The 22,484-nt window shown below is 43.6% G+C and overlaps 1 protein-coding gene across 3 annotated transcripts in view; it reads right to left on the reverse strand.

The window, feature by feature from the left end:
- Positions 1-13,188: 13,188 nt before the first annotated feature.
- Positions 13,189-22,484, reverse strand: part of THOC2 (THO complex subunit 2) — a 63,794-nt gene continuing 54,498 nt past the window's right edge. Inside the window, exons 33-39 of one of the 3 annotated variants that reach the window (XM_058196529.1) lie at positions 22,172-22,207; positions 20,642-20,779; positions 19,683-19,752; positions 18,800-18,960; positions 16,464-16,540; positions 16,313-16,360; positions 13,189-14,153 (exon numbers count right to left, since the gene is read on the reverse strand). In XM_058196529.1, the coding sequence (XP_058052512.1) occupies positions 16,333-16,360; positions 16,464-16,540; positions 18,800-18,960; positions 19,683-19,752; positions 20,642-20,779; positions 22,172-22,207 (510 nt within the window). In that variant the 3' untranslated portion in view covers positions 13,189-14,153; positions 16,313-16,332. Of the gene's footprint in view, positions 14,154-16,312; positions 16,361-16,463; positions 16,541-18,799; positions 18,961-19,682; positions 19,753-20,641; positions 22,208-22,484 lie in introns of those variants that run through there. The other 2 variants (XR_009156672.1, XR_009156671.1) reach the window with 2 other exon arrangements.

A 22,484-nucleotide genomic window follows, 5' to 3' on the forward strand; every position in this document is an offset into this window, starting at 1 on the left:
CCCCAGCCAATCAGAGCACAGCCAAGCTCCCACCCAATCAGTTCAAACCCCACTAGCAGTTAAAAGGAAGAAATAGCTGCGATCACACATTGCTCCCAGAAGCACGGTTGAAGCCTGAAGATGACGAATGAGACTTGTAAACGTCGCCAAGACACTTCCAATTTTACACGGAGAAAACCCGAACAACCATATATATATATATATATATATATATATATATATACATATATATATATATATATATGTATATTTGTTTTCAGAGGTTTTCACGGGTATAGGTATGTAGGTCTTGGCATATTCGGGTCTTTTCCCGTGTAAGATTGAGAGTATCTTGGCAAAGTTTCAATGAGGTCTCACTCATCATCTTCAGGCTTCAGCTTCGTGCTTCTGGGAGCAAACAAACGTGTCCCTAACAAACGTGTCCCTAACACGAGGAACATTGACAAACGTGTCCCTAACACGAGGAATGACACCAGACCCACACTCACGAGGTCCACACAGGATGTCACCACCACACATCCACCCAGAAAGCACACCCAAACCCACACTGATCAGGAAGCACGACCAAGGACCAGAAGCCAGACCGCAGCTGCAACATTAGCCACTTCAAACCTCTCCAATCCATACATGCAGCAGACTGACACCCACTACGAAGATGTAGCACGACCACGAACACGAAGCCAAACAGCAGCAGTGCAGCTCACCAGCTCAAATCCCCCTGCAGCACAGATTAGACTGAGTACAACCAAGCCCCCACCAACACAGGACACACCCCAGCCAATCAGAGCACAAAACCCCAGCCAATCAGAGCACAGCCAAGCTCCCACCCAATCAGTTCAAACCCCACTAGCAGTTAAAAGGAAGAAATAGCTGCGATCACACATTGCTCCCAGAAGCACGGTTGAAGCCTGAAGATGACGAATGAGACTTCGTCGAAACGTCGCCAAGACACTTCCAATTTTACACGGGAGAAAACCCGAACAACCAAAGACCTATATATATATATTTATATATATATATATATATATATATATATATATATATATATGTAGGTATGTATATTTGTTTTCATAGGTTTTCACGGGTATAGGTATGTAGGTCTTGGCATATTCGGGTCTTTTCCCGTGTAAGATTGAGAGTATCTTGGCAAAGTTTCAATGAGGTCTCACTCATCATCTTCAGGCTGGTGCTTTCGGCTTCGAAAAGACCTGAATATGCCAAGAATATATATATATATATATATTTTCTCCAGACCCGAAACACATGAGAAAATGGGTGAACAGAACTGAGTAGGAATCTTTTCAACATAGTCTAATCACCTGAACCACAGGTCAATAATTCCAGCATGCTACCGAGAAGGAGGCTGTTAATTCGCGAACGATTCACACTGTGCAGCAATAGCTGTGTGAAAGGAACTGTGAGGACGGACTAATAAGTAAACCCTTGGCTGCACAAGATTATCTCTTAGGCAGAGAGATCCCAGCTGCCCTGAGAAAGCAAGAAAAAGAAAAAAAAGGCTGAAAGAGAATTCAGAGAGTCATTTTTGGGACTGACTCAAAGTTTCCCAAAAAAGAGAATTTCCTTAACTTCGAATAAAGAACAGTAACTACTAGGCATCCCATTCTGAAGAAATGTGACCCATTTTACTGTTTCCCTGACTGGGACACAGTGGCTCAGGGGCTAGGACATTGAGCTTGTCAATCGAAAGGTTGGCAGTTCAGCGGTTCGAATCCTGAGTGCCGTGTAATGGGGTGAGCTCCCGTTACTTGTCCCAGCTTCTGCCAACCTAGCAGTCCAAAAGCATGTAAAAAATGCAAGTAGAAAAATAGGGACCACCTTTGGTGGAAAGTTAACAGTGTTCCTTGCGCCTTTGGCGTTGAGTCATGCCAGCCACATGACCAAGGAAACGTCTTCGGACAGTGCTGGCACTTCGGCTTTGAAACAGAGATGAGCACCGCTCCCTAGAGTCAGAAACGACTAGCACATACATGCGAGGGGAAATTTTACCTTTACCTTAAGTCTAAGATCTGTTGCTATTACTGAAATTGCAGCCTAGCACGAGGTCTGGCTTTAGTCGTGGTTTATGATTTCCATGGGCTATCCAGACCCACCCAAACTGGGCTAATGAGTAAACCCCACCTAACTAAGAAAAAGGTTACAGCAAGGGAACTTTTCAGTTGTTTGCAAAGAATTGGCTGCAGTCCCTGGCAATTTATCATCCTTTCGCTGAACCAACAATCTTTGTTGAGCGTTGCCCTTCAGTTATACCTGCCAATGATCTGAAGGGAGAGAGAGCAATTGCCAAAAAACCGTGTTTGCATTGCTTTTGCATTCGCCGGTGTGGGAGCATAGTAATTGTGCAAGTGACATTCAAGGCCTCCTCTGAATTGGAAATCTTTCTGCTATAAATCATTTTATGTATATGTGTGTGTGTGTGTGTGTGTGTATTACAAAGATGCCTACCTATCTGTTCCTATCCCCATCCATAAAGTTTGCGCTGACATTATATTGCTGATGTCAATGCTATTTAATGCCATAATTCTGCTTAGGTCAACTGGAAGTATTTCCTCATATTCTGCCACAGAGGTGGGAGAACTCCATCTGTAGTGATTACAGATAGAGTGACTTCTTCTATCTAGGGCCTCTGTGGCTCAGACTGGTAAGACAGTCTGTTATTAACAGCAGCTCCTTGCAATTCCTTGCGAACTATTGGCCCCCACGGAAAGGGCTCGTAATCTGGGCGTCCTCCTGGATGCACGGCTGTCTTTAGAAGATCATATGATAGCCGTCACCAGGGGAGCTTTTCATCAGGTTCGCCTAATACGCCAGTTACGCCCCTTTCTGGATCGGGCTTCCTTATGCACGGTCGCTCATGCCCTTGTTACATCCCGCCTGGACTACTGTAATGCTCTCTACATGGGGCTCCCCTTGAAGGGTACCCGGAGACTCCAACTGGTCCAGAATGCGACTGCGCGGGTGATAGAGGGAGCACCTTATGGCTCCCATGTAACACCCCTCCTGCGTAGTCTGCACTGGCTCCCGGTAGTCTTCCGGGTTCACTTCAAGGTACTTGTTATCACCTTTAAAACGCTCCATGGCCTAGGGCCGGGATATTTACGGGACCGCCTACTGCCACCATTAGCCTCTCACCGACCAGTGCGCTCTCACAGAGAGGGCCTCCTCCGGATACCGTCAGCTAAACAATGTCGGCTGGCGACCTCTAGGGGGAGGGCCTTCTCTGTGTGGGCCCCTACCCTCTGGAACGAGCTCCCTCTGGGGCTTCGTCAACTCCCCGATCTCAGGTCCTTCCACCACGAGTTGAAGACGTTACTATTTCGAAGAGCAGGACTAGCTTGAACGTAATTTTTAAATTGGGATTTTTAATAAAAGGGGTTTAAATGAAGTTTTAAAATTTATACTTATAGTTTTAGGGCATCAATTGAATTTAACTAACTCTCTTGAAGAGGCTCTCATGCTTGGAAAGGAGAAAGGAAAGAGAAGAAGTGGATGACCAGCAACAAGGAGGATGGACTTAAATTATAATGGCAACGAGAGCACCATTGGAAAACTTGAAAACTTGAAAGCACATGTGAAGGGCTGATCATCATAGAGAAAATAAATCTATGTGGTCACTAGGATTCGGAAAGCAAGCAAGCAGTCTTCAAATTCTGTAGAACATTTGGACAGACTAAGGAGTGAACTCGCAGAAAGAACTGGTTTTGATACCACAAAACCTTCATTTGCTCATCCATTTGTTTTAGATTAGATTAACAGAGTTGGAAGGGACATTGTAGGTCATCTAGTCCAACCCCACCCTGCCCAAGCAAGAGACCTTACACCATTTCTGACAGATGGCAGTCCAATCTCTTCTTGAAAGCTTCCAGTGATGAAGCTCCCACAACTTCCGAAGGCAACTTCTGTTCCATGAGTTTATTGCTTTCCCTGTCAGAAAATTTCTCCTTATTTCCAGGTTGAATCTCCCCTTGATCGGTTTTCATCCATTATTCCTTGTTTGGTCTTCAGGTGCTTTGGAAAATACGTTGACACCCCCTTCTTCTCTGTGGCAGCCCCTCAAATATTGGAAAACTGCTATCCTGTCTCCCCTGGTCCTTCTCTTCTCTAGACTAGCCATGACAACTTCCTATAACTGTTCATCATAGGTTTTAGCCTCCAGTCCCCTAATCATCCTGGTTGCTCTTCTCTGCATTTTTCTAGAGTCTCCACACTTTTTCTAGAGTTTTAACATGACCCCAACAACCCACCCCACACAAAACTATATATTTAGCTTGGAAAGTTGGACCCAACTCATGTGTTTAGGTTGTAACTGGTATGTAAACCCAAAATATTGGGTGGATTAGTAAACAGCTCATCAGTAATACAATTACAAGCTGAATCTGCTCTAAAACCAAGTGTAGTTTATCATGTTATGGCAACCTAGCCAGTTGTAGCTTATTCAAAACATGACAGTTAAACTAGGTCACAGTTTTATACTGGAATTATGAAGAAAATAGTGGATATTTAAAATCAGGCTTCATTTGTAATGCCCCCAAGTTGTATCGAGTTGTTCTTCTGGAATGAAGAAAGAAGTCATAACAGAACAACAGAATAACAAGAGTTGGAAGGGACCTTGGAGGTCTTCTAGTCCAACCCCCTACTCAAGCAGGAGACCCTGTACCATTCCAGACAAATGCCTATCCAATCTCTTCTGAAAAACTTCCAGTGATGGAGAATCCAGAACTTCTGAAGGCAAGTTGTTCTACTGGTAGATTGTTCTCACTGTTAGGAAATTTCTCCTTAATTCTAAGTTGCTTCTCTCCTTAATTAGTTTCCATCCATTGCTTCTTGTCCTGCCCTCGGGTGCATTGGAAAATAGGTTGATCCATTCTTCTTTGTGGCAGCCCCTCAAATATTGGAACACTGTTATCATGTCACCCCTACTGCTTCTTTTCACTAGAACTAGAATCATCTTTGATTCTCCATTTTCACAAGTATGAAGCGCACCCATTAATTCAAAACTGGCAACTTAAAATACCAGTCCTATTTCTGCCCATGCAGAGACCATTAGATGGGTTCAATCCAGGGGTGAAATTCAGCAGGTTCTGACAGGTTCTGGAGAAACTGGCTGCGGAAATTTTGAGTAGTTTGGAGAACCTGCAAATGCCACCTCTGGCTGGCCCCAGAGTGGGGTGGGAATGGAGTTTTTGCAATAGCTTTCCCCCAGGAGTGGGGTGGGAATGGGGATTTTCCAGTATCGTTCCCCTGGAGTGGGGTGGGAATAGAGATTTTCCAGTATTCTTCCCCTGCTACGCCCACCAAACCAAACCACGCCCACCAAGCCACGCCCACAGAACTGGTAGTAAAAAAAAATTGAATTCCACCACTGGTTCAACCCAAGTGGAAGGTTGGTCGCTGTACTCTTTGAAGCCTATTACATGAAGTAGTTTACAGTTATTCATTGTTCGATTGATTATTAAATTCATATGCCATCCATTTCACCATGAACCTGTTCTTTCCCTCCTCACCTCCGTCCGAGTGATGGCTTAATTAGCCGGCACTATCAGCTCTGACAGCAAACTAGTGAGCATCTGCCAAGTGTCTCTGTTATCTCCCTCGATGCCGATGTGTCACCCAGGAACAAGCAGTACTTCAGCTCTTAGTTAAGCAGTTAATTTGCCTGCTACAAAGAGGCACAGCAACTCTTGCTGCCTTTATATCCTGTGGGGTGTGGCTCCATGACTCAGCACTTCCTAGGCCTGCCCCGCCCCTGCTTCTGTTGTTCCCGCCTCTCCTGCCACAAAACCTAGGGTCCAGCCAGGACTGATTGCCATCAGCTGGGTCTGGAGGCATGGCCTGTGGGGGGAAGAGTCAGGGGACAAAGGCCGCGTTATCTCCTCCACCTGGCCTGCCTCTGTCTCCTGGAGCTGAGCCAGGGAAGCAGGTTTTCCCGAGGTAAGTCCTGACGGCCCTTCCCCCTCACTTTTCAAATCACTTTCTGGCAGGGGGCCCGGCTCGAGGGGCACAGACACAACAGAACCTTTTATTTTTGTTTTTAAATAAGATGAACTAGAATATAAAGAGTACATCCTCCTTCCTTCCAGCACTGATGGTGTTACCTAGTTGGGTAATGAAACATCTGCAAAAAAGCCATCAAGCTCAGGGAGCCTCATGGACAGAAAATCTTATGATCCACTTTCTCCCAGCATGGGCAAAATAATAACTTTGTGAGTAAGACATGTTTTGTGAGAAGGGGCCACTTGTAAAGTATGCACCTTCTATATAACGTGACTATCTATCAGGTGATAAAGTAAAAGTTCTCCTCGCACATATGTGCTATTCGTTCCCAACTCTAGGGGGCAGTGCTCATTGTTTCAGAGCCAGCGCTGCCCGAAGACGTCTCCGTGGTCATGTGGCCAGCATGACTCAACGCTAAAGGCGCACAGAAGGCTGTTCCCTTCCCACCAAAGGTGGTCCCTATTTTTTCTACTTGTATTTTTATGTGCTTTCGAACTACTAGGTTTGCAGAAGCTGGGACAAGTAACGGGAGCTCACCCCGTTATGCGGCAGCACTAGGGATTCGAACCGCTGAACTGCCGACCTTTCGATCGACAAGCTCAGCATTTTAGCCACTGAGCCACCGCGTCCCTTATCAGGTGATAGGGAGCAAAAAATGGACCAGAAAACTTGGAATTTCTTCTTTCCTTATTCGGGTTCTTCACTATGCAGCATGGAGAAGACTGCAGTGGACAAGAACAATGTTTATTTATTGAGGGAATGATTTTCAGCTTTTGGCATGGAAAAATCCCACGTTTGTATAAGCAAGATGCATTTCATTAGGAAAAAAACCCCACGTGTTTGGTTTAAAAGAAAGGGAAAAAATCAGCAATGTTATTTGGTTTACTTCACAAGATGAAGTAAGTTGAAGGAACAGCATTTTAATCAAACAACTTTCTAAGCCTTTCTGGAACATTTGTTTTACAAAGCCTTTTTTTTTTTTAACCATTCCTCCTTTTCCTTTGTATAAATCTAGAGCAATGCTGACATGCAGTGGCCAGTTCGGTCCACCACTTTAATATTGATTTTCTTCCCTTGGTCTCTTTTTAGCAGTAGGAGCCTCAGAACGGAAAAATCTGAATAACAAGAGTTGGAAAGGACCTTGGAGGTCTTCTAGTCCAACCCCCACCCCCACCCCCACCCCCACCGGTCAAGCAGGAAACTCTTTGCCATTTCAGACAAATGGTTGTCTAATCTCTTCTTAAAAGCCTTCAGTGATGAGGCAGCCACAACTTCTGGAGGCAAGCTGTTCCGCTGGTTAATTGTTCTCACCGTTAGCAAATTTTTCTTTAGTTCTAGGTTTATTTATTTATTTTTTATTTATTTATTATTTAAATTTCTATACCGCCCTTCTCCCGAAGGACTCAGGGCGGTTTACAGCCAAAATAAAACAATTAATATAAAAGTTACAACCAATTTAAAAGCAAAAATTCAAAGTTGGCTGGACCATTTAAAACCAATAAAAACCCCATTTAAAACCATTAGGCCAGTCCTGCGCGATGAAACAGAAATGTTTTCAGCTCGTGTCGAAAGGTCCGGAGATCAGGGAGTTGGCGAATACCCGGTGGTAGCTCATTCCAGAGGGTTGGTGCCCCCACAGAGAAGGCCCTTCCCCTGGGGGTCACCAGCCAACATTGTCTGGCCGACGGCACCCTGAGAAGACCCTCCCTATGGGAGCACACTGGTCGATGGGAGCCGCTGGTAGCAGCAGGCGGTCCCGTAAATAACCCGGTCCTATGCCATGGAGCGCTTTAAAGGTGGTAACCAACACCTTGAATTGTACCCGAAAGACCACCGGAAGCCAGTGCAGCCTGCGCAGGAGGGGTGTTATATAACTCGTTGCTCCTTCTATCACCCGCGCGGCTGCATTCTGAACCAGTTGGAGTCTTCGGGTGCTCTTCAAGGGGAGCCCCATGTAGAGAGCGTTGCAGTAGTCCAGATGGAAAGTGACGAGGGCATGAGTGACTGTGCATAAGAAGCCTCTCCTTGCTTCTCTCCTTGATAAGAACAGAATGAGAGTTGGAAGGGACGTTGGAGGTCTTCTAGTCCAACCCTCCGCTCAGGCAGGAAACCTTATACCATTTCAGAAAATGGTTGTCCATCTCTTCTTAAAATCCTCCAGTGATGGGGCACATACATTGGCCATTCCACTGGTTAATTGTCCTCACAGTTGGAAAGTTTCCGTTCTGACCTAGGCTTCCTTAGAAAGCATAAAGCACAAACTTAGTCCTGGCAAACCTCTTTTATTCATACGGCTGTGAATTATTGTCATTCACAGTCCGAAAGGCTTCACAAACAGTCTTTCAGCGGAATGTTTATAAACACTCACCTTATCTCCCTTGGAATGCTGCCAGAGAACTAATTTACCAAATGCAGGGCAAGGTCAAACGTAGCACAGCGACAAATAGTACTTTTCAAAGCTTGACGCGACCAGATGAACTAATTGCTTCCTGCAAAAGCTCATGTCCCATTCGCTCCTCTTTTATGTCTTATGGGAGGGGCCAATCATCTCCAAGCCTTACTCCCAAGTCGACCCTGTTTCCTTAATTGTTCTGGTCTTCTGGCAGCTCTGCGCATGCGCACACTGCGAACAGGCTCCCGCTGTTCTTCTGCCTTGCTAATGTCAGACTCTGAGGCAGCAAATAACTACCAGATGCCCTTGGCCCCCTCTCTGTCTCCAACTCAAAGCCCTCGTCTGAGCCTTCCTCAGACTCCTGGCCCACATTCCTCCCCAATCTCACTTTCCGAATCTGGAAGTTTCTCCTTAATTCCAGGTTGCTTCTCTCCTTGATTGGTTTCCTTCCATTGCTTCTTGACTTCTTGACTTGCCTTCTGATGCTTTGGAGAAGAGGTTGACCCCGTCTTCTTTGGGGCAGCCCCTCAAATACTCATGTCCCTCCTAGGCTTTCTTTTCTCTAGACCGGCCATACCCAATTCCTGTGACTGTTCTTTGTATGTTTTAGCTTATCTCTCCTTTGCTTACTCTTTTTTTAAAAAAAATCTTTTTCTGGAAGTAAAAGCATCTGCAAACCGATCAAACCGGTCAGTCCTAGAGGAGATCAACCCTGACTGTTTTTTAGAAGGCCAGACCCTGAAGATGAAACTCAAATACTTTGACCACCTCATGAGAAGGAAGGAAGAGAAGAGCCGAATGCTGGGAATGATTGAGGGCAAAAGAAGAACGGGACAGCAGAGAATGAGGTGGCTGGATGGAGTCACTGAAGCAGTCGTCATGAGCTTCAATGGACTTCGGAGGATGGCAGAGGACAGGAAGGCCTGGAGCAGTGGTGGATTTTAACTGGTGTTAACACCGGTTAGCTTCACGCATGTGAAGGCCCCGCGCATGCGCGGAAGGCACACACTCACATTTTCGATGCGTAGCAAACAAGTAGTAAAATTATGTGAAATAATTTTCTGCATACAACCCTTTTGTTGTGCAGGAATGTTTCAGAACCAAAGGCCCACCTTTTAAACTTTTTATTTATTCTCTCCTTGTTTTTAAACTCCCCCTTTTATCAAGACATCAAACTTGTAGGGTTATGCTTTTAATCTCCCGGAAACGATCTTTAAAATGAGATGGGCTGTATCTAAACTTGATAAACAAATCATCCAATATTTTAGAGTCCATATTCAAGGCTTTTAACGAGCCACTCATTATCCCTCTCCGGATTTTTTTTTTTAAAACACTCCTATAAATGAAGTTAAAACGTTGAACTTGCCACGTACCTTTTAAGACAAATCATTACAAAATTGATTTCAAAGCCTCAATGGCCTTTTAAGCGATTAAAAAAAATAAAATCATTCGGACAAACAATGAAGGCTTGATTGCTATCTTCATTTTAGGAAAAGCAAGCCTGCCAATTCATTGTAAAATCAATGTTTTCCTTCCTGAATTGCTGACAGCTGAATTGAGGAAGACACAGTGAGGTTTTCCAGCCTTCATTGTATCCGTTAAAAAATAAATAAAAACCCACATTCTCTTACCCTTTGTATAAAATAGGTAGCTGTAAAAAAAAAACAGCTTATTTTTGCAAAATCTTTCATTCTTTGAAAAAGATAATAACGTCAATTGTCCAGATTCTTACAAAGGATTCCACAGCAAGTTGGTTAAATTGATAGGTTATGTCTTCGATTTTTTTTTTATTGTCCTCACTCTTTTATTACAAAGTACTGAAATCAGACATTTCTTTCTAGTCGCTTTTTCCATGCTTTTATGACTGAAAAGCCAAAATAGATTTTTTTTGAAAGAGGGGAAGAAACAAAACTGGGTAAATGGGGGGTCTCTTTCTTTTGATCGAAGTAATTGGGTTTATAGGTAGACCATGGGAATGATACCATTTCAGCTAATTTTTTGGATCCACCGACGTATCTGTTATTAGGATGTCGCTCTAAACATCTTTTCAAACACACACACACACATGTAGGTCTTGGCATATTCGGGTCTTTTCCCATGTAAGGTTGAGAGTATCTTGGCGATGTTTCGACGAGGTCTCACTCATCATCTTCAGGCTGGTGCTTTCGGCTTCATACTTCTGTGAGCAAAGCGTGGTCGGAGCTGCCATCTCTCTATAAATACTGGTGGGGAGGTGGGGAGTGTTGCTGTGAGTGGGTAGGTTGGCTGTGTGGTTGCATCTTGATTGGTAGATGGAGTGGGTGTTTGCAGATTGGTCGAGGTGGGGAGTGTTGCTCCCCACCTCCCCACCAGTATTTATAGAGAGACGGCAGCTCTGACCACGCTTTGCTCACAGAAGCACGAAGCCGAAAGCACCAGCCTGAAGATGATGAGTGAGACCTCGTCGAAACGTCGCCAAGATACTCTCAACCTTACACGGGAAAAGACCCGAATATGCCAAGACCTACATACCTATACCCGTGAAAACCTACGAATATCTATCATCTATCTATCTATCTATCTATCTATCTATCTATCTATCTATCTATCTATATCAGGAAATCAACGAGACCAGGAAATGCAACCATCACCAACTTTGGGAAGTTTGCTACAACCGGTAAAAGGCAACCTGCAAAATTTTAAAAAGTTTTTAAAAAAACAAAACAAAACATGAGGAGAATCGAAATACAGCACCGCTTAAAAAAGATTCAAAAATATATTTTGAATGACAAAGGGGAATTAAAAACTAAACAGGAAAATAGTAGCCAAGGGATAGACATTGCATGGTGGCCACATACGCAATACAATCCCGTTACAAGAAAGATGCTAAAATGTATGGTTTTAATAAAGAATTAACAGAATCAGACCAGATGTTAATTGGAACAGATGATAAACTGATAAAAGAAATTATATTGTTACCTGTTAAGTATTAAACTTGAAAGTGAGTAGGTAAAGGAGACGATGATCGCCTGGGCTAAAAACTTTGGATATGCAACAGATTTAAATAAATGGCAAAAACTCTGGGACAGAAATATTTAATTGACTGTCAACTGCATATAAAAAAATCTGTATAAAATGCTTTATAGATGGCATTTTGCAAGACTGGCAAAAATGTATAAAGATAGATCTGCTAAATGTTGGAAGCGTAATCAATTATCTTGTTCCAACCTAACCTTCATTAGAAATTAAACAGCACCACCTTAGTCCTGGCAAACCTCTTTAATTCATACAGCTGTAAATTACTTTCATTTACAGTCCGCAAAGCCTGATAAACAGTCTTTCAGAGGAAGGTTATCAATACCTACTTATCTCGTGTGGAATGCTGCCAAAAAGCTAATTTCCAGACGCAGGGCAAGGCCAAACTTGGCACAGAGTCACAAGTTTTAAATCTTGAATCGGCCAGAACTAATTGCTTCCTGCAAAAGCTCCCGTCCCGTTCGCTTCTCTTTTATGTCTTATGGGACGGGCCGATCATCTCCAAGCCTTACTCCCAAGTCGACCCTATTTCCTTAATTGTTCCTGTCTCATGGCAGCTCTGCACATGCGCGCACTGGGAACAGGCTCACGCTGTTCTGTCTCGTTGAAGTCAGACTCCGGAGGATCCGGAGACAGCAAAGAACTACCAGATGGCCCTGGCCCAATCTTTGCCTCTGACGCAGAGCACTCATCAGAGCCTTCTCCAGACTTCAGAACTGGCCCAGGTTCCTCCCCAACCTCCTCACTGTCTGAATCTGCTGCCAGCTCTGCTGACCGCTGGCGGGCCACAACACATCTGGTTCATAATACCATATGTGATTGACATGCCCAAAAGCTAAAAAATACATACTTGGTTGGAAAAAAAATGATAAAGCAACACATAGACTGGAAACCAGAGATATTTTTGCTGGGCATTCTACCGGGAAAATACGATAAAAAGACTATATATCTGGTCTTGCATATACTAACTGCAACTAGAATTGTATTTGCACAGCAATGGAAAAATGACGAGATTCTATCTGAGGGGAATGTTAATTGAGAAAATATTAGAATGCGCAGAAATGGACAGATTAACGCTTACTATTAAGGATAAAGAAGAAACTGGATATTTTTTGATATGGGATGTATTCTTTCAATGGCTAGACAATAGAAATGAAAGTTAGAAAGGAGGAGATATAAAGAGGAAATGTTAATGTGGAGAGTTGTTAAAGAAGATGATGTTAAGTATTATTATATTATTATTATTAATATTTATTTTTTATTTTATTTTAATTTTATTTTGCATTTATATCCCGCCCTTCTCCAAAGACTCAGGGCGGCTTACACTATGTTAGCAATAGTCTTCATTCTATTTGTATATTTATATACAAAGTCAACTTATTGCCCCCAACAATCTGGGTCCTCATTTTACCTACCTTATAAATGGATGGAAGGCTGAGTCAACCTTGGGCCTGGTGGGACTAGAACCTGCAGTAATTGCAGGCAGCTGCTGTTAATAACAGACTGCATTAGCAGTCTGAGCCACAGAGGCCATTCATACCATTATTATGGTAATGAATACAACAAATATGTGAATTATAATTTTTAAAAATAACCGCACCCAGATTACACACTCTTGGATGGAAATTGAATGTTATATAAATAAAACAAATAAAACTTGAACAAAGAAAAAAAAAAGAAAGAAGAAAGAAATACGGCACCGCTTGAATTCCATCCAGCCCCGCGAAAGCACCAGAATAAGCAACTCACACACAAGGATGTACGACCCATTGAGAAAACTATTTTTTATTTAGAAAAAAGATTACACTTGGTAGAATTTCAGATAAAAAAATTGTTTGTTGGTTTGTTTGTTTTTTTAAAAAGGTCACTGTGAAACTTTTTTTTTTTTTTGTTTTTTGTTTTTTGGGGACTGAAGTCCCACCGATACAAAGTTCCTGTAGCTGTAATATTGAAACTTAATTGGTCTGAATTCATGTTTGGAAGAAGAAAGCAGTTTCCCCATTTCTTTAAAAACATTATGACAAACGTTAAGGAGCATCGTGCGGAACAAACAGAGTATGGGGTATTCCTGTTTCCTTTCTTCTCTCTCTCTCTCTTTTTTTTTTCTTTTTTAAACAAGTTCACTATTGTGCACATAATATACAAATACTTTCCTTAGCATTGCTTGAAAACAGTGCCCCATCCCGCCCACGGTTTGAGTTATCAATATTAAAAACAATAAATAAAAACTGGATTTTTCTTTAAATGAGGTAAAAATCCAAACGTTCAATAACGGTTTTATTTGTTGTCGGGGTTTTTTTGTTTTTCTTTTTTTCCTTTTCCAAACACCTAAAAGAATGCATTTCCAATTGAAAAGGAAAATAAAAAAAATAATAAAATGGCTAAACGGAGGAAGCATTTTTGATAACCTAATGGAAGAACTCTGTACATGTGGAAAAAAAAACCCTCATTTGCAATGATGGCAACTGTTGGCAGCACATTGTGCTAAAAAATATGGAACAGGTAAACACTTCCAGCCAGGTACTGAAAATAAATGTTTTTAAGAAACTTAAGCGACGAGTTAAAATTACAGTAATGTACAACTCAACCATCAACATCTTCAGCAAGGGAGAGAAATAAAGCCGAGAGGTGAATAATTTAAGGAGATGGAGACAGGTCCACGTCATTCACAATCTTCTGTGCAATCAAAATTCATGTCCGGTCGCAGCTCACCATCTTCTTGTCTGAACCTCACCTAAAAGAAGAGAGGGAAGTGCAATTATTATGTTTTAAGAAAGAAGCAGAAGCTGAAATAAGCTTAAGTAACGAAAATGGTCCGCCACTGATCCAATTCACTCAATAAAGCAGAGTTAATATGCAGCTGAACGGGGGGGTGGGGGGGACCGCAGTGGCTCAGTGCTAAGGCTCATCGACCAGAAGGTCGGCAGTTCAGCTGTTCGAATCCCTAGTGCCAGAGTGAGCTCCCGTTACTTGTCTCAGCTTCTGCCAACCTAGCAGTTCGAAAGCACGTAACAATTGCAAGTAGAAAAATAGGGACCACTTTATTCTGTGTGCCTTTGGCGTTTAGTCATGCCGGCCACATGACCACGGAGACGTCTTCGGACAGCGCTGGCTCTTCGGCTTTGAAACAGAGATGAGCACCGCCCCCTAGAGTTGGGAACCACTAACACATATGTGCAAGGGGAACCTTAACCTTTAATATGCACCTGAAGTATAGAAGAAAAGACAGAGACGGGGGGGGGGGGGGGGGCAGAATCAAGAGAGGACTTAGCCTAGAATTGTTACATGTCCACAAATCTCTAAATTCAGCTCCCCCTTGCATTCTGTTGATTCTTATCTGGAGCCAATTTAGAGATGACTGTTAGTTGATTAGATTCTGTAAGCTTAACACATGGTCCTGATTCTTCACCCTCTGACAGGAAGTGAATTTAGCCCACGATGGAATTTACATGAAGCCACAAGTTGTACTTTGGAGATCACCTCTCGTTTCTGGAGATCAGTTTCTTCTTCCAGATTCTCGTAATTCATTCCCTACAGATATCTGCCTAACATCTGCTTCAACACTTTAACCCTGGGGTCGGCAACCTTAAAACAATCAAAGAGGCACTTGGTCCCATTTCCTACAGGAAAAAAAACACACGGGGAGCCACAAAACCTGGGTGGGCGTGGCCAACTCAATGTCACTCACTCCCACCCAGTCACATGACCCCCTAGCCACGCCTACCCAGCCGTAAAACCATTCTCTGTCTCTCCCCCTCTCCCCCACTTTCTGCATCTGTGTCTGTCTCATCCCCTCTGTCCCCCGTGTCTCTCTTCCTCTGTATCTCTCTCTCTCCCCCTCTTACCTCCTCTAAGTATCACTCTGTGTGTATCTTTATGTCTCTCTCTCTCTGTATGTGTGTGTGTCTCTCTCTCTCCCCTCCTCCCTTCCTGTGACCAGTCTCCTCCCCCCCCCTCTTTTAACTCCCTGGCCGGGAGCAAAGCACAGCAAAGGCGTGCATGGAGTGGGCGGCCGCTCGCTTAAGGGGGGTCTTAACAGGATGCGGCTTCTCTCCTGCACTGATGCTCCGGCCATTGCCTTGCCGTGTCATAGCCCACCCCCGACAGCTCTTCGGCCGAGCGCAGAGGGAGGGAGGGAGAGAGAGAGAACACACATGTATCTTTCCTGAGGGAGAAACTTTTAACTCTGTTGAGGAATGACCTCAAAACAAAAGGGTCGTAAAAGTGGGTTGATGACTCGTTTTTACGTCTGCTGTGATTCACAACCATAATGGGAAAACTATATTTTGGCATTCGGTCATTTAAAGGAGTCTCCAAACTTTTGGCCATTAGGATGACACAGGACAGGATATACCGTATTTTTCGGACTATAAGACGCAACTAAATTTTGAAGAGGAAAACAACAAAAGAAACTTTTGGGCCTCCATGTGCCCCATTTTTGGCCCTTTTCCAGCATTTTTTCTGAGGCTTTTTTTTCCAGCCCGTTTTGAGACTTTTTTCAGCCCATTTTTAAGGCTTTTTTCGGCCCATTTTTTTTTGGGGTGGTGGTGAAATGCATCTATAAGACACACAGACATTTTCACCCCCTTTTGGGAGACAAAAAAGTGCATCTTATAGTCCGAAAAATACAGTAATTATGGGAATGGACTATCAAAAATATCGAAACCCTAAATTTACCTTTTGATTTAAATACAAGGCTGGTATATCATCACCTCAGGTCTCATTCATGCCTCTTTGCACTGAAACTCCAACTTTATTAATAGGGAACATTCTTGTAAGCCTCACCTAACTTCCACAGAAGCGTCAGTTCCTTCAGAGCCGTTCTCAACAGGAATGAGGTGCAACTACCTGCTTTCATTTCCAATGAGAAGTCTAAAATTAACGATTGCTCACCTTTTTCAGAACACTGCTCATTATCTGTGCTTGTCTGAAGATTTATGGGTGGATCTAACGTCAAGGGAATCAATTTCTTTCTTTTTTTTTAAAGTAATGCTTAGAAAACAAATTTCAACCAATTCGAACGCTAGCACAGCAAAAAGGATATTGTTTCTTTTCTTCTTTGTTCCCAGTACTATCCCGTTTTTCTTTCTTCTCTGGTTTTTCTTTATCGTGCCTGGACTCCTAGACAAACAGGAGACAAGTGGGAAAAATATTAAATGTGACTTAAACGTATCGTATTTTAGCAGGTATTGTATGAATCAGGGAAAACTGTGAGGTGGGTGGGGTTTTTTTTGGGTGTGTGTGTGTTAAAAACTAGTGGATTTGTTTTTCCGAAACAAAACACTACATTTTTGCATTCCTTGTTGTGGTCTGGCGGCGGCCTGCGGAGCTGGCAGCAGAGTCAGACAGTAAGGAGGTTGGGTAGGAACATGGCCAAGGCTTGGAGGATGGGGAAGGCTCGGACGAGGGCTCTGCATCGGAGGTAGAGAGGGGCCCAGAGCCATCTGGGAGCTATGTGCTGCCTCCATAGTCGGACATCAGCGAGGCAGAGGAATAGGGGAAGCCTGTTCCCAGTGCGGGCATGTGCAGAGCTGCCAGAAGGCAAGAACGGTTAAGACAAAAGGGACGACTCAGGAGTAAGGGCTTGGAGATGATTGGCCCCTCTCATAAAAGAGGAGCAAAGGCATGTGAGCCTTTGCAGGAAGCAACTTTTGTTTGTGCTGGTTGGTTTAAATTCTGAAGCTCTGTTTTGACTCTGTGCTCCGTGTGGCCTTGCAGAGGTAATTGCCAATTAGGTCTTTGGCAGCGTGTCAAGGGAGATAAAGGTGGATGTTTATCAGCCTTATCCTGAAGGACTGTGGCAGACTTCTGTTGGACTCTTTGCAAACTATTTGTGACTCATTATGGGCTGTGAATGAACAGAATTCACAACCGCTAAAAAAAAAGAGAGGGTTTTTGGGACTCATTGTGTGTTTTTCACTGTCTCAGGAAGCCTAGGTCAGAACATTCCTTTTCCTTCATTCGATAGTCCCAAACCTATTTTTTTTTAATGTTTTATTCGTTTTATATATATAACATTTAATTTCCATCAAACAGTGAGTGATATGGATACATTTATTTTTAAACAATCATAATCTACCTATTTGTTTTAGTATTCATCACCCTAATATTAATAATATAATAAAATAACAATAATACAAGGTAAAGGTAAAGGTTCCCCTCGCACATGTGTACTAGTCGTTCCCGACTCTAGGGGGCGGTGCTCATCTCCGCTTCAAAGCCGAAGAGCCAGCGCTGTCCAAAGACGTCTCCATGGTCATGTGGCTGGCATGACTAAACACCAAAGGCGCACGGAACGCTGTTACCTTCCCACCAAAGGTGGTCCCTATTTTTCTACTTGCATTTTTTACGTGCTTTCAAACTGCTAGGTTGGCAGAAGCTGAGACAAGGAACGGGATCTCACCCTGTTACGTGGCACTAGGGATTTGAACACTGAACTGCGACCTTTCCGATCGACACGCTCAGCGTCTTAGCCACTGAGACACCGCTTCCCAATCATTTGTCATTTGCACCTCTATAACTGTCTGGTTCGGTTCTGCAACCCAACAAGAAAGATACAGACTTCAGAGGATAAATAGAACTGCAGAAAAAATAATTGCTACCAACCTGCCTTCCACTGAGGACCTGTATACTGCATGAATCAAAAAGAGGGCTTTGAAAATATTTACAGATCCCTCACATCCTGGACATAAACTGTTTCAACTCCTACCCTCAAAACGATGCTATAGAGCACTGCACACCAGAACAACTAGACACAAGAACAGTTTCTTCCCGAAGGCCATCACTCTGCTAAACAAATAATTCCCTCAACACTGTCAAACTATTTACTAAATCTGCACTACTATTAATCTTCTCATCGTTCCCATCACCAATCTCTTTCCACTTATGACTGTATGACTGTAACTTTGTTGCTGGTAATCCTTATGATTTATATTGATATATTGACCATCATTTGTGTTTTAAATGTTGTACCCTTGATGAACGTATCTTTTCTTTTATGTACACTGAGAGCATTTGCACCAAGACAAATTCCTTGTGTGTCCAATCACATTTGGCCAATAAAGAATTCTATTCTATTCTATTCTATTCTATTCTATTCTATTCTATTCTATTCTATTCTATTCTATTCTATTCTATTCTATTCTATTCTATTCTATTCTATTCTAATAATAATACTTAACAATAATACTTTACATCATTTTCTTTAACAACTCTCTACATTAACCTATTAAGGGTGTTCTGGTTCACTAATTCTGATCCAGAAGAGGAAAAATAAACTTCAGAAAGTACCGAAAGTCCAATATTTGACCTAATCAAATGAAAGGAAGAAATATAATTACCGTCAACCAGGAAAAAAAATAAATAAAACAACTGCTTTACCTTTTTGCTTCCAGAAGAGCTTTTCTCCACCTTTTCAACTTTGATGGAATCACCTTTCTCCTTGCTTGAAGATTTTGACTTGTTCTTCTCTTTCTCCTTCTCATTTGAACGAGGGGGAGAGTTGGAAGGACTTTCACTCTTACTGTGCTTGGAGGAACCAGCTGGACAGAATAAACAAATATTCTCAGTAAGATATCCATGGAGCCAACTGTTCTGGCCTGCCAGCAGCCAGCGGAGCCGGCAGCAGACAGTGAGGAGGTTGGGGAGAAACATGGCCCAGTCCTGGAGGCTGGGGAAGGCTCGGATGAGGGCTCTGCATCGGAGGCAGAGGTGGGGCCAAGGCCGTCTGGCAGTTCTCAGCTGCCTTCGGAGCTAGACAGCAGTGAGGCAGAGGAACAGCTGGAGCCTGTCCCCAGTATGCGCAGAGCTGCCAGAAGACAAGAACAACTAAGAAAGCAGGGTCGACTTAGGAGTAAAGCCACAGTTGGACGGTGACTGGCCCCTCCCATAGGAAATAAAAGAGGAGCGAAAGGGGAGTGGGCTTTTGCAGGAAACAATTCGTTCGGTCGGTCGTTTAGTTCATTTCAGGAGCGTGAAGTTCTGTCCGTGAATCGGAGACTCTGTGCCAAGTCTTCCCTCGCACAGCACTGCGTTTGGAAAATATTTACAGGGCAGCTTCCCAAGATAGAAAAGGTCTGTGGTCATAACTTCATCTTTGTTTACCAGGCCTTTGCCGAATGTGAACGAGAGGGATTCACATTCGTTTAATAGAAAGGGATTTTGTCGGGACCAAGAATCTGCTTCGTACTTTTTGGGGAAGACTAGGTCAGAACACCGACAAGATATGATCAAGGGGAGGAAGAAGCGGCAGGAGAAGACGTACTTGTTCCGTTTTCCTCTTTCCGACGCTTGGTTGAATCTTGGGGAACTTCGCGGTCGTTGTTTGAATGATCCTAGATGGGCACAACATCAAGACAAAGGGTGTTGTTGGTTTTTTGTTTTTTTAGTTTGTAAATATTAGGCTTTAAAACGAGCTGAGCTGATGAAGCTGTGGCTTTCTTCCTACCCCAGTTCTTTTTTTAAAAATGATAAGCTTCTAAGTCAGGGATGTCCAACTCAAGGCTCGCGGGACACAGATCCAGCCCACGGGGTACTTACATCTGGTCTGTGGGGCTGCCCCGGAAACAGCGAAGGACCGGCCCGCGGTGCCTCTGCCAGCGAAAACGGAACTCCATCACGGCTTAAAACGGGGCTCGGGGGGGAATGCATGCAGTCCCGTCCCTCCCCCCGAGCTCCATTTTCACTGGCAGAGGGTTGCAAGAGGTTGTTGCTTCCCCCAGCCTTTCCCGGGCCACCACTGGTGCCACTGACACAAGGGATGTCGAGCTGGCCACGCCCACCCTGGCCCCCCTGAAGTCAAACAGCCTCTGGTGGCTCAGACTGCTAAGACAGTCTATTATTAACACAGCTGCTTGCAATTACTGCAGGTTCAAGTCCCACCAGGCCCAAGGTTGACTCAGCCTTCCATCCTTTATAAGGTAGGTAAAATGAGGACCCAGATTGTTGGGGGCAATAAAAGTTGACTTTGTATATAATATACAAATGGATGAAGACTATTGCTTAACATAGTGTAAGCCGCCCTGAGTCTTCGGAGAAGGGCGGGATATAAATGCAAATAATAATAAAAAAAAACCAAACACAAGCTTGATGCGGCCCTCAATGAAATCCGAGTTTTGATACGCCTGTTTACTAGACCGTTCCTCCAAGAAATTTCGATTAAAAAGGCTGGAGAGAATGGGTTATCTTAGTATTCAGTTTCATGAGTAGGCAGAAATCACAAACCCTTTTTCGGTCTTTCCTTTCCTTTTCATCCTTCTTTTCTCTCTCTCTGGATCTTTCCCTTGATTTGTCCAAATCTTTCTTTTCTACTTCCCTCTCCTTACTTTTGGACAATGCCGGAGCGGAGTGGTTAACGTAGTGCTGTTAAGTCAAAGCAAGATCAAAAATTACTACATCGCTTCCGAAGGCAATTCACTCCATCTTGCACCAAAATGCTGGTCTAGTTCTCTCTCTCTCCCAGGTAGATTGTCTCATATCATGCTGGAAATACAGTGAAGGATTACAAAATGCAACTGAGAAATTCGTTATTTTGTTGTTGTTGTTGTTAACCATGACAATAAAATCCCCTCTCAAGAGCGCTGAGATTGCTTTGAAGGCACCTTAAATTTCCTAAGTCTGTAATAAAGAGGAAAAACGAGGATGGAAAGAGGCATTCAGTCACGTTCCTAATATTGCCTGCGAGTTATTTAAAACAAGCAGCCACAGCAGCTCATTTGGGTCACAAGCATCTTCAGCTTTGTTCTAGCCACGTTGGTCTCCCAAGCCAACTTTCTGGTTTCCTTCTGGTTTGTTTTCGTGTACAGTGGGAAGGCAACGTAACCTTAGATAGATCCATCATCAAAAACACTTGCGTTTCTTTCCTAATGAAATCATAAATCCTGCACTTGGCCATAATTACAGAAACGGCTGCTGAAGTTTGAAGGACCAACCGATTCCTTTACGTCACAGAAGGTAGATTCTGAGAGGACGCATTCTGGAAGGTCGCACACCACCATATGCTTGGAAGCAGAAGTGGGCTTCGCATAATTTAACAACCAGTTCGCCCAGCACCGAACATGTGAGCGCGCGTGTGCGCGTGCTCACTTCGCTTGTGCACTGTCCACACATGCACATGGCCATCCGTGCACGCGCTTTGCACGTGCGGCTTTGCATGCATGCGGATGCCTTAAAAATGTGGCTAAATAGGACGGCATAGTGCTGGGGCGGGTGGGCGGGAGCTGCCAGAAGGCAAGAGCAGCTAAAGCAAAAAGGACGACTCAGGATTAAGGCCAGGAGATGATTGGCCCCTCCCATAAGGCTTAAAAGAGCAGCAACGGCTCTTGGGCACTTTGTCGGAAAGCAACATTGCTACATTTATTTCTAGTCAGCGTCTCGTTTCTGAACTTCATGGGGCTTTGCCAAGAAAACTTTTGGCACGGTGCCAAAAAAGACAGAGGTTTGTGATGAGGCCAAAGGACTTTTTCTGAAGGACTTCGTTTTGGAATTAATTTGGATTAAGCTGAGAATGAAGTAATTCTCAGCTGTTCTAATAAAATACGTTTATTTTAGGAACTGATTGTGTCTGGTAATAACTACTTGGGCCTAGGTCAAAACAAGACAACGCCGCCTGGCACAACCATACACCACTTACAACCTGGCCAAGCTGCGCTGCGTTCCTTCGCCAAAGCTTTGAAGGACCTCGCCGTCACTGCAAAAGCAATTGTTAAAAATCGGAAGGCGAAAGGGGGGTGGGGTGGGGAGAAAGACTCAAACCTTAACTGCGGAATCCTTGAGTTCGCTGAGGTTGTCCTGTGGGAAATGAACGGAGACGACACGTAAGCTCAGAGGGTTCTCAGAAACCACTGGAGCCTGGGACAATCAGGGCAGAACCTCAAAACAACAAACAAAAAAACAAGCTTCCCCCTCCGGGAATTAAAAAACAGCATTAATACTTTCTTAAGACAATTGTATGCACATGCCTAGACTAATTACACATCGATCAAATCAGCTGCCGAGCATTATGTGCTCTTTGTTTTTTTTTTTTAAAAAAAGACATTCCCCCCCCCATCTATTCTCTACCAAAACT

This window comes from Ahaetulla prasina, chromosome 11 (genome assembly GCF_028640845.1).
Source record: "Ahaetulla prasina isolate Xishuangbanna chromosome 11, ASM2864084v1, whole genome shotgun sequence".
NCBI lineage: Eukaryota > Metazoa > Chordata > Lepidosauria > Squamata > Colubridae > Ahaetulla > Ahaetulla prasina.